The 12,195-nt window shown below is 35.3% G+C and overlaps 1 protein-coding gene across 1 annotated transcript; it reads left to right on the top strand.

Moving 5' to 3' along the window:
* Nucleotides 1-2,456: 2,456 nt before the first annotated feature.
* On the top strand, nucleotides 2,457-10,330 carry LOC124529098 (amine sulfotransferase-like). Its single transcript, XM_047103004.1, has 4 exons — nucleotides 2,457-2,598; nucleotides 8,226-8,422; nucleotides 9,064-9,193; nucleotides 10,314-10,330. Exons 1-4 carry the CDS (start codon nucleotides 2,457-2,459, stop codon nucleotides 10,328-10,330), a joined length of 486 nt encoding a protein of 161 aa, XP_046958960.1.
* Nucleotides 10,331-12,195: the final 1,865 nt, after the last annotated feature.

Below are 12,195 nucleotides of genomic sequence, written 5' to 3'. Positions count from 1 at the left end.
GTCAAATGCTCTCCCCCTGAGCTATACCCCCTGTGATCTATTCTGAAGTATGTTCCATGTGTTCTCAAAAAAGAATGTATAGTCTGCTGCCTTAGGATAAAATGTTCTGAATATATCTATTAAGTCCATCTGGCCCAGTGTGTAATTCCAAGTCATTGCTTCCTTGTTGATTTTCTGTTTAGATGGTCTGTCCATTGTTGTAAATGGGGTGTTAAAGTTCCCTACTATTATTGGGTTGTTGTCGATGAGTTTCTTCATAATTGTTATTAATTGATTTATATATTTAGGTGCTCCCAAGGTCATGGCATAAATATTTACAATTGTTAGATCTTTTTGTTGGATAGACCCCCTTTATTATCATATATTCATGTCTTGTTACAGCCTTCTGTTTAAAATCTAGTTTGTCTGATATAAGTATGGCTACTCGGCTTTCTTTTGACGTACATTAGCATGATAGATGGTTCTCCATTGCCTCACTTTCAATATGGAGGTGTATTTAGCTTTAAAATGAGTCTCTTGTATGCAGCATATAGGTGGGTCTTGTTTATTTATCCATTCTAATACCTTATGCCTTTTGATGGAAGCATTTAGTCCATTACATTCAGAGTGAATATTGAAAGTTATGAATTTAGTGCCATTGTGGTACTTGTAGAGTTGGTGGTTCCGGTGATGTTCTCTGTTCCTTTTTAGTCCTTGTTGCTTTTGATCTTTCTTTCTCCACTCAAAGTGTCCACTTTAATATTTCTTGCAGGGCTGGTTTAGTGATCATGATCTCCTTTACTTTTTGTTTGTCTGGTAACTTTTCATCTATCTCTCTTTTTATTCTGAATCACAGTCTTGCTGGATATTCTTGACTCCATATTTTTCTAATTCAGCATGTTGAACATATCATGCCACTCCCTTCTGGCCTGCCAAGCTTCTGCGGACAGATCTGCTGTGAACCTGATTTGTCTTCCCTTTTAAGTTAAGGACTTTTTCCCTTGCCTTTATAGCATTCTTTCCTTGTCTGTATATTTTGTGAATTTTACTATGATATATCTTGATTTTGGCCTGCTTTTGTTCATTTTGATGGGAATTCTCTGTGCCTCTTGGATTTGGATATCTCTTTCCTCCACCAGATTAGAGAAGTTTTCTGCTATAATTTGTTTAAATAAACCTTCTGATCCTTTTCCTTTCTCTTATTCTTCTGCAACTACTATGATACAAATGTTATTATTATTTAAGGAGCTACTGAGTTCTCAGTCTACATTTGTGATCCAGTACCTTTCTTTTATTCTTTTTCTCAGCTTCATTATTTTCTATAGTTTTTTCTTCTGTGTTACTGATTTGTTCTTCTTCCTCATCCAACCTCGGTGTCATTGCAACATTCAGTTTTGCATCTCAATTATAGGATTTTTTTAAATTTCAGCCTTACTAGTTTTTATTCTTTTATCTCTGCAGTAGGGATTCTCTAATGTCTTCTATGATTTTCTCAAGCCTAGCTGGTATCCTTATGATTCATGAATCTCCTTTGAAAACAGAGGTCATAATAGTGTGACCATCAAAATATGTTTAAAAATTGCTTGTTTCCCATTTTCTTATAATGATGCTCTGTCTGCACTTCCTGGAGTTGCTTTCCAATTGTGATTCTGAAGCTTTTATTTGTGAGATACTCCTGTGACTATCTATTTTGGGAAATAGAAAAAAAGGACACTTCAAAGTCATCTGGAACAACCTCCAAGTCAACTAAACCTCAGAGTTCAGAGTGTCAAAATAGATATTTCCATATGGCCAGTGACAGATAATAATGACAGACAAAATATGTACATAAATGATGACTCACCGGGTTTGGTTTGCACTTTCTATGTATGACACATTATTTGAATGTTTTATTTCATACTTTACTTACTTGACTTTTCTTCATGCTTACCAGTATCCATTTTGTCATTATGGACAACTTAATTCCTCACAGCTATATAAAGAAAGCTTCTACAAACCTGCTAAAAGCTAAGACACTGTACTTGAGTTACAGGGGGAAAAAAAAGCCAAACTGATGGAGTGGTTGGAGACAAGTGTTTCTGAAGCCTATTCACTTTTAATTTGTACATTTATTTTTACTTTATTTATATATATACACACATTTATACGTGTGATTTCTTACTAAAGGTGTCTTTTTTTTTGTAATTACAAAAATCGTTTTTAACTGGTTTTCTTGTAGCTACATAAGTGGAACACACGCACATAAAACTAAGTCCCTGAACAACTGGTGCTTGGGAATTGGGCCAAACTCCACAGGTCTGGAGTCCAAGATGGTAGCTTTTAGAGACAGCTGGTTTTTAGTGTTTGTGAAGAAAACAAGAAATAAATTTCCTTTCTCAGTATATGGCCAACAACTGAAGATACATAAGGGAACACTCCACACATTTTACTAAATTTCTTTAAAATGATTTTGTCTGTCTTTTGCAGATGACTTGTATATGGAAGACATAGACACATTTTTATTCAAATTGAAAGGGTATTATTTTGGTTGTGAAACCCTTGATATTGGTTTTATAGAAAATTTAAATGATTTTGAAATTAAGGAAGATGGTGTCTTCATAATCACATACTCCAAATCTGGTGAGTTCTGTATTACAATAGCTAATGTGATACTTTTATAATATGGTAACTCTGTATTTTTACTAGTATTATACATGGACATATACAGTTAATCTATTGGATATTATAGAGTTAACTGAATTTAATATCCTATAATATAAGGTATCTTACAATGTAGCTGTAAGTTTTTGGTTTTGTTTTTGTTTTTTGAAAGAGAGAGGATACAAGCAAGGGAAAGGTAGAGGAAAGGGAGAGATAATCTTAAGTGGGTTCCATGCTCAGCTGGGACCTCAACGTGGGGCCCAATCTCACACTTGTGAGATCATCACCTGAGTCGAAATCAAGAGTTGGGTGCTTGAACAACTGATACACCCAGGCACTCTGCTGTGTTATTTTTGATTTGGACAAGGAAATGGAGAAAGTACTAAAGTAGAAATTGAAGACACCCTATTAAACACTGAGTTGCCGAAGTGGGCTGGGAAAGGATGCAGAAATATTTACCATTTAGGCAGATACTTTGGACATACAGTTGAAGCTGTATTTAATAACTAAGTACATGAGAAGGAAGAAAATTAGGTTACACTAATTTTCATGTTTAATAAACCTTAAATTATCTGGGTAATATTTTGTTGTAGCACTCAGATCAGACTAAAACATATATGTGTGTATATATATACATGAATGTCTATTCAAGACCTTTGTCCATGTTTCAATTACACTTTAGTTAATTTTTCTATTTGTTGTCGGAGTTCTTGATATATTTTGAATATTAACCCCTTGTTTAATAAATAATTTACAAATACTTTCCCCATTTAGTATGTTGTCTTTTCATTTTGTTGATAGTTGTCTTTCCTGTACAAAAGCTTTTTAGTTTGATACTCCCCCACTTGCTCATTTTTGCTGTGTTGTATTCGTTTTCAGTGTCATATACCCATTCCCACAAAAACAAACAAACAAAAAAAACAAACAAAAAAACCACATTGCTAAGATAAAAGTCTTTTACCTAAATTTTCTTCCAGGAGTTTTATCCTTCTGGGCCTTACACTCATCTGTTAATGTGTTTTGAGGTAGCTTTTATGTCTGCTGTAATAGAGTGGTTCAGTTTCATTCTTTTGCATGTGCCTGTCCTATGTTGGGAAAATAGGACAAAGGAGCCATAAGTTCATTAACCATACATGGGTTGGTTACTTTTGGACTCTCTATTTTGTTCCATTGATCAATGTGTCTTTTTTTTATGCCAATACTGTTTTGATTAATGTAACTTGGTAGTATTATTTGAAGCCAAGAAGTCTGATGCATCAGGCTTTGTTTTATTTTCTCAAAACCACTTTGGCTATTTGGGCTCTTTTATGCTTACAAATTTTAGGATTGTTTGTTTTATTTCTATGTCAGATGCCATTGTAACATTGATAGGGATTGTATTGAATATGTAGATTGCTTTATGTACTATGGGCATTTTAACAATGTTGTTTCTTCTAATCCATGAGCAGGGAATGTCTTATCATTTGTTTTTGGTTTCTTCAATGTTTTCTAGCAGTGTCTTCTACTTTTCAGTATACAAGTCTTTTACCTCCTTAAATAAATTTATTCTTGCATATTTTATACTTTTTGATGCTGTCATAAATTAGATGTTTCTTAATTTCTCTTTCTGATAGTTTACTTTTATTGTACAGAAATGCAACTTATATTTGTATACTGATTTCATATCCTGCAACTTAACAACTTAACTGAATTTATTTGTTAGTTCTAACAGTATTTTTGGTAGAGTCTTTAATGCTTTCTAAATATAATATCATTATCATCTACAAATAGACAGATTTATTCTTCCTGTCCAATTTGAAAACCTTTTATTTCTTTTTCTTGCCTAATTTCTCTGGCTAGGATTTCCAATAAAACTAGTGAGAATGGCCATCTTTATTCTGGTTGTGATTTTAGATGTAAACCTTTCAGTTGTTTGCCATTGGGTATGTTGGTAGCTCTGAGCTTGCCATAAATGGCATTTTTTAAGCAGATATATTTTTCTTCCATACCCATTTTGTTGAGACTTGTTATCATGAATGGATGTTCAGTTTTGTCAAATGCTTTTTCTGCATCTATAGAGATATAAATGTAGTGTTTATGCTTCATTTTGTTAATGTGTTATATAACACTGAAATGTGGGTGTTGAATAATTCCTGTATCCCAGTAATAATTAGTACTTGATAATGGTATATTATCCTATCAATGTATTATTGAATTCAATAGTTTGCTGATACTTTGAGGGTTTTTTTTTTTTACATCTATGTGCATCAAGAATAATGGCCTGTAATATTCCTTTCTTATAGTGTCTTTGTCTGATTTTTATCAGGGTAAAGGAGGCCTTGTAAAATGAGTTTGGAAATTTTCTCTCCTTTTCTATTTTTTTTGGAAGAGGTTGTGAAGGATTGATATTAATTCTTCTTTTTTATTAGAAAAAGTATTTTTAAATTTTTACCAGAGTAACACTTGTTTTCTTTTATTTTTCTATATAACAGACATGGTCTGCCTCAGGCCATTTGTACTCACAGATTCTTTTTCCTGTAAAATTCTTCCACCAGATATATACATGGATTACTCCCTTCCTTCCTTTAGGTTCTTATTTACAAATTATATTCTAATGATAATATTTTAGGTGATTATATTTTAAAGTTCAGCTTCACTGGGAACTCCAAAGTTTTTTTTTGTGTGTTTGTTTTTTGTTTGTTTGTTTGTTCTTTGTTTTTTACTGCTTTAATTTGTCTCCACAATATGGCACTTATCACCTTAAAATATACCACATATTTTCATATTTAATTTCTTTATTTATTACAAGGTGATAGTTAGAAAAATAGTATTGTATTTGCATAGGAAAAAATTGGCCTGGGTAGGAGGAAAGACCCAAAATACAACTCTATGTGTATAAGAGGACTCAATATATATAAATTTAAAAATAGTCTACTTATTAATGGGGAAAGGATAGTATATTAATGTTGGTAAATCTGGGTCACTATATAGGTATCCAGAATACACAACTGGATACCTAAGACCACATACAAGAGTCAAATCCAAGTGTATTTGAGATACTAACATTAAGGACAAAAGTATATAACTATTTTTATCAGAAGAAAAAGGAGAAGAAAATCATTGTGACTTAAGAATGGTGAAAAGCTTCTTAAACAAATGTCCCAAAAAGAAAATGGAGGCAAAACATTTGATAAATTCAATTACCTGAAACTTAAGGATTTTGGATTTTGCTTCACTAAGAATTGTCTGGGAAAAGTGAATAGATGAGAGAAAGAAAGAAAATATTTTCAATATCTACAATTAAAATATAATTAATATATACACTATATTAGGGCTACAAATCAAAAAGTAGGGGACAGGAATCTGAGTATAAAAAGAGGCAAATAAATGAGCTGTTAATTTACGGAAGAAAACCGCCCTCCACCAATACCATCAAAAAACACAAAGTTGGTAAACTATGATATGTTACTTTGCATCTATTAGACCAACAAAAATGAGAAAGGTGAGTAGCTCTGAATGCTGATAAGGAGTGCACAGAAATTTGCATTCATTAGCATATCACCCCTGGGAGAGTAGATTGAAGCAATCATTCTCTGGAGAGTAGTGTGGCACTATCTGGACAACTGAAATACAGACATACCAGGAAATTCCTACCCTAAATATCAGTCCCCAACAAAATCTCATACAGGTGCACAGGGAACATGAATAGGGTGTTCACTGAAATGCCGTTTGGGGCAGGGTGTCCTTTGGAGAAAGTAGACAGGTCAGTGCATGAATGCATACCCTGAAACATACACAGCATCTGTAAGGTGCAATGGATCAGAGGTAGCAATAAATGAATGTTAAACCACAGTGCACAGAGACAAACAGAATGGAATGATGCACATGGATTGAAAATACAAACGGGCACAACAATATGTATTACATATGAACACATTACAGCAAAGAATGGACTTTAAACCTCAAAGCCTGCCTGTGTATGGTGGGGGAAGGGGTAGGAATGGAAGCAGGAAATAAGAATAAAAGGAATAAACAGATCAGGGAAGGCCTACAGTGAATCAGGGATGTTAATGTAGCATGAACTGAAGACAAAGTTTAGTATCTCATTATGCTAACACCTGACCACCAAGCAGGCCAAGAAAGAAGGAAACAAGAAAGGAAAAAAAAGAAAAAGGATGGAAGGAAGGAAGGAAGGAAGGAGGGAAGGAAAAGAAAGGAAAGGAAAGGAAAGGAAAGGAAAGAAAGAAAGAAAGAAAGAAAGAAAGAAAGAAAGAAAGAAAGAAAACGAAAGGGCAAAATGTGAAATGTGGAATGGAGGAGAAACTGAAAACAGATACTTGAATTTTTGAACCTCTGTAGAGGTTTTTGCATCATATTGTTGAATCTCTCAAGAACTGTGTTATGACTGATAATCCCTTGAATTATCACAGCTGCCCCCTGAAGCAGCTGTGATACCTTTGATACCTGTGATACCTGTGATACTTCAAGTGATACCTCTTGCAGAAGCAATATTTGGGAAAAGTGGAAGGATGTAAGAAACCCGTTTAGAGCTTTCTAACAATGAGTTTTCATTGAATTTGAGCTCCAGCTGTCATAAAATGTAGGCACATGTGGTCTTGGTCTTCCCTGGTCAACATTGGAGGACTTTAATCACCAATATTAAAGCATTTGGAGGACCAGATAAGGTGCATGCCACACGCAGCTGCCAGCAAGGAAAGTGTACCCAACAATGATCTTGATGACCATGTGCTGCTTAGCATGGGTGATTAAATGGTATTGGGATGGAAGGTTAAGATGGAAGGTTAGGATGGGAATTGATGAGGTGCCAGTAGGTTTTCTCATTTCAGAAGTTGTTTGAATCTTTCTGGGACATGTGACTTCTTGTTGGGCGACGTTTAAAGTATTGCCTGGATAGATCAGAAGCATGACCTTTATAGAAGTTGTGTTTTATCTTAATAGTTCCATATACGAAGCATGGAAATGAAGTGTAAGGAATCTGGAGTAGGCAATCACACCCATGTATTCTGTGGCAAATGTCCACTCTAATAGGAATTAAGAGAAATAGTCATCATAAGAATTTGTCACATCCCATTCACGGTGAAAGGTCCAAGTTTACGCATCATCTTTCTCTTCCTATCTCCATGTAGGTGTCACAGGGCCTCCTTTAGGGATTTATAATAAACACAGTTTCCTTATGGGGACATCATGGGCACTGTAGGAAACATGGGGAAGAAGGGAAAGATGTAAAGTGACTCCTTCAGTGGAATATCTTTTTGTTTTTTTTCTTAGTCCAAGGAGTGGAGTTGCAGAAGGAAATCTGGAGGCAGGCATAGGAGTTAATTTAGAAGTCCCATGTATGAAGCAGAAGAAAGCATAGAAGAGTCAAAGAAAAATTTGTGGGAGAAATGCCCATGGAGTTTCAAATGGAGAATCTCCTGAAAAGAAAAATAATGGCAATGTTATTTTGTCTTTTATTCATGTTGTATTTTTTATACATTAAAAATACATTCAGATGAAATTACCAGTATACTTATTTAATAACAAACTTTGATTTAAAAACTGATGGCACATCTATCTACATTTTGGAGAGATTTGTGCATCATTAGAACAACATTTTTGCTTTACAGGGACCATCTGGTTTCAGCAGTTATTAAGCTTAATTTATTTTGAAGAACATCACAAAAGCACTGGGAATCTGGAAACAGTTGATCAAATCCCCTTCTTTGAGTACAATTTTCAAAAAATGGATTTGTTGAAAGGCCATCTCCTTGTGTCTTCCCACCTCCCACATTACTTGGTTCCTAGTGGAGAGGAAGAACAAAAAAAGCCAACGTAGGAAATAGACTATGGCTGCTGAAAGATAACTGCTCTTTTTCATTATTTCATTTTGTTTCATTAAATTGACACTGCATTCATCCAGGTGTTAGCAAATGTGACATTTGACATACTTTAATTTTCAATAGCCAGCTGTGTTCTTATCTTACAGTATCTGATTTTTACCTTGTTCCCTTTGTTTTCTGATTATATAGGTAATAAAGCCATTAAAAAATGAAAGAGTATATAGGTGTGTATTTTATTTACTTTATAGAGTATATTGTAATATCATATACATGACATATTACATATCCTTTCAGTTTTTATTTGGCTACATTATTATGCATACATATAACACTAGCAATTCTTTCTTTGCTTTGTGTGTCATTTCAACCTCCTTTTCATATTTCCAGCTATTTTGATTGGGTACCATGAAGGTGTGCCTTGAAAGGTAATTGACAGCCACTAGGACAATCATGAAGGGAGAGCCATTGCAGAAAAGGGGTAACCCAAAACACAAAGAAGCCTGAATGTATACATGACATGGTTAGGAAACTATAAAGATAAAATAACAGGCTTCATGCAATTGGAAGTTATTAGGATAAAAATATGACAAAATGAGAGCATGAAAAATAGTGAATACTTCTTTCTTTGCAAATTACTCATGTATACAGAAATTCTAAGGTCATTATGTGCTCATATTTTCACTTTTCAAAGAATATGGCATTGGCAGTTACAAGTACCTTTGAGGGATTCATCAAATGTTTTCTAGAAATAAAATGTAAGTAAACTTACATAAAGCAAGTAATGCTTGCTGTCCTGAGGTGAGGGTTTTGCTTTTGTTTTTTTCTAAAGAGTGAGAATGGGAGAGAGGGATCAGGTAGTGGTAGAGGGAGAGGGAAACAGAGAATTTTAAGGGAGCTTCACACCCAGCCTGGAGCTAGATCTAAGTACCCTGAGATCATGACCTGAGCAGAAATCAAGAGTAGGATGCTTAACCAACTGAGCCACCCAGGTGCCCCTACCTTGGTGAGTTTTTAAGCTTATTGAATTTGGCTGAGGATACAAGAAGCTGAAGTAGAGTTGAATGGGATGAGTAACCAACTTATCAAGCCAGGTGGTAGTGTTGTCTTGGAGGACCTTGTTCTCCCATTGCTACAAATTATGCTTCCCTCTCAGGAGACTCTCAAGAATACAAAGTCATATCACCAGGAAATATTTACATTTAATCACGAAAGAGTGTTTCACAAGCTCAGTGAGAAGCATCACAGTTCAGATCACAGGTTTGGAGTTTTGCACTGCACATTGCAGGGGGCACCTCCCAGGAGCTTCAATTTGATAAAGTTTATTGTTTTTCTTCTTTTTTATGGAATTTTTACTTATTTTTTGAAGTAATCTGTATACCCAACATGTGTGTCAAACTCACAACCCTGAGATCAAGGGTTGAATACCCTATCCACTGAGACAACCCTGAGATCAAGGGTTGAATACTCTATCTACCCACCACCTTCTTTTCTGAGGAGCCACTATAGCTAGTTGATCAGAAGCCAGTCCTGCTCAAGTAGACATGATGATCTGGAAGAAGAGAACTAATATTAGTCTCTAATGCACTGTGTAGAGCTGAAGTGACTCATCTGGGAGGCTGTATGTTCCATGCAGCTATGTGCTTGGGGAGATCATGAGGAGAAGGATGGAGAGGATTCCTTCCTCTGTTTTCCCTCTTGGTTTTTCTAACCCTATGGTAAAGTGATTTTCTGTCTATATGAAATGCATTTTTAAGAGACTAATTTCTCTTTGAGTTCATGTAATTATTCAGACGCTGGATGGTTCTCCCATAACCAGATGCTAGGAGAAATCTGGAATCCAGCAGGACACTTCCTTTTACTTCTTTGTTATTAAAGGTTCCTACATCTTCTAAGACTGTAGTAATTTTCAACATATTCAACATATTTACCTAATGGTGTATCTGTTTTGGGTTTTTTTGTTGTTAATTTTAATGTTTATTTTTGAGAGAGAGAGAGAGAGAGAGCGGGGGAGGGGCAGAGAGAGAGGGAGACACAGAATCCAAAGCAGGCTCTAAGCTCTAAGCTGTCAGCACAGAGCCCATGCGGGGCTCGAACCCACAAACTGCGAGACCGTGATCTGAACCAAACTCAGAGGCTCAACAGACTGAGCCACCCAGGTGCTTTTGGAGACTAGAAAAATCAGATAACTGTTGAGCAGAATGAAAGGTTTGATAAGATTTTCCAAAGGGAGATCCAACATTTTTCCCTTGAAGTTCATCTGAGATATGAATGAAGAATAGAATTCTCAGCAGTGCAAGACTATTTTAAGAAAGCACTTTCAGGGGGCGCCTGGGTGGCGCAGTCGGTTAAGCGTCCGACTTCAGCCAGGTCACGATCTCGCGGTCCATGAGTTCGAGCCCCGCGTCAGGCTCTGGGCTGATGGCTCAGAGCCTGGAGCCTGTTTCCGATTCTGTGTCTCCCTCTCTCTCTGCCCCTCGCCCGTTCATGCTCTCTCTCTGTCCCAAAAATAAATAAACGTTGAAAAAAAAAGTTTTTTAATAAAAAAAAAAAAAGAAAGCACTTTCAGAAGGAAATATATTGAGTTGTATACTTTCATCCTGGACAGTCATTGGCTCATTATTGAAAAACTTCAGTGATTAATAAACATTAATATGCCACCTTTACATCATTTGCTGTCTGTGGCCTGTTTTCCATTTTCTGAGATTCCTCAATTTCAGATAAGGAGAGGATTCCTCCTTTGTTTTACAGTATTTTTATGTAATAGTTTTAATTTATGTTTAGAAATTCCAAAGCTCTTGAGCAACAAAAATCTTAACATGTTATTGATTTGACTTCTTAAAATAAAAAAACATTTTCATTTATAAAAAACTACTTATGGTCTTTCTACATACTTTACATTTTAATTTTTAGGTATTTAATGAGCCAATCTTTCATTTTATGGCTTCTAGGATTTGTGTCTAACTTAGAGTGAGAGTGTTGCTATCACAAGTATTTTCATGTATTCATTAACCGTATCTGTATTTAGTCTAAATATTTATCTTATGCTGTAAGACAACTACCAATTTTTCTTAATAGGTAACAAATAAATAGGCCCAAGATTTCTTGGCCTGTGTCTTAAATAGCCATCATTTTCCTTTTGATTAAAATTATCTTGTTCCAAACAATTGTATACACATGAGTGGGCTTCTGTAAATGACATGTTTTCTGTTGGTATACTTTTCTTTTTCATTACCATGTCATAATTTCTAACACAAATTAATAAACTGTCAGGAAGAGTTGTGTTGGAATTTTGGTAAGTATTATTTACTCTTAAAACGTCATTTAAAAACTGACATCACCACTAACCAAGTCTTCCCATTCAGATGTATTGTACATTCACCATTTATTTATGTTTTCTTTCGGGTCTTTGGTAAAGATATATGGTCCTTTTATAAGCTTTGCTCATTTCCTGTGAAGATTATCCTAAGCAGACCTAGATGGTATCTGTAGCTATTGAGAGGAGGATATTTTTGAGTTACATTTTCTAACTGCTGACTGCTGCTCATGGTTTTTTGCTGACTTCAGCATCATCTGGATTTTTTTTTGGTTGTAAGCCTGACTGAGTGAAAGCAATGCAGTCAGTCTGAGCCTGTAGTATTTGGATGCTGCCATGATCAGATTCTGTAGACTCACAGGTGTATCTCTGTGTGTTTGTGCCCAACTTGGGGGTGCTGGCTACCTCAGTGTCTTTATTTCACTTTGTTCATTGCTCTCTTCA

Source organism: Lynx rufus, unplaced genomic scaffold (assembly GCF_022079265.1).
Source record: "Lynx rufus isolate CCGP_SWC_20201006 ecotype Redwood Valley unplaced genomic scaffold, mLynRuf1.p SCAF_6, whole genome shotgun sequence".
Classification (NCBI taxonomy): Eukaryota; Metazoa; Chordata; class Mammalia; order Carnivora; family Felidae; genus Lynx; species Lynx rufus.
The sequence above is the reverse complement of the archived record's forward strand: the minus strand, read 5'-3'. Positions and strand labels throughout refer to the sequence as shown.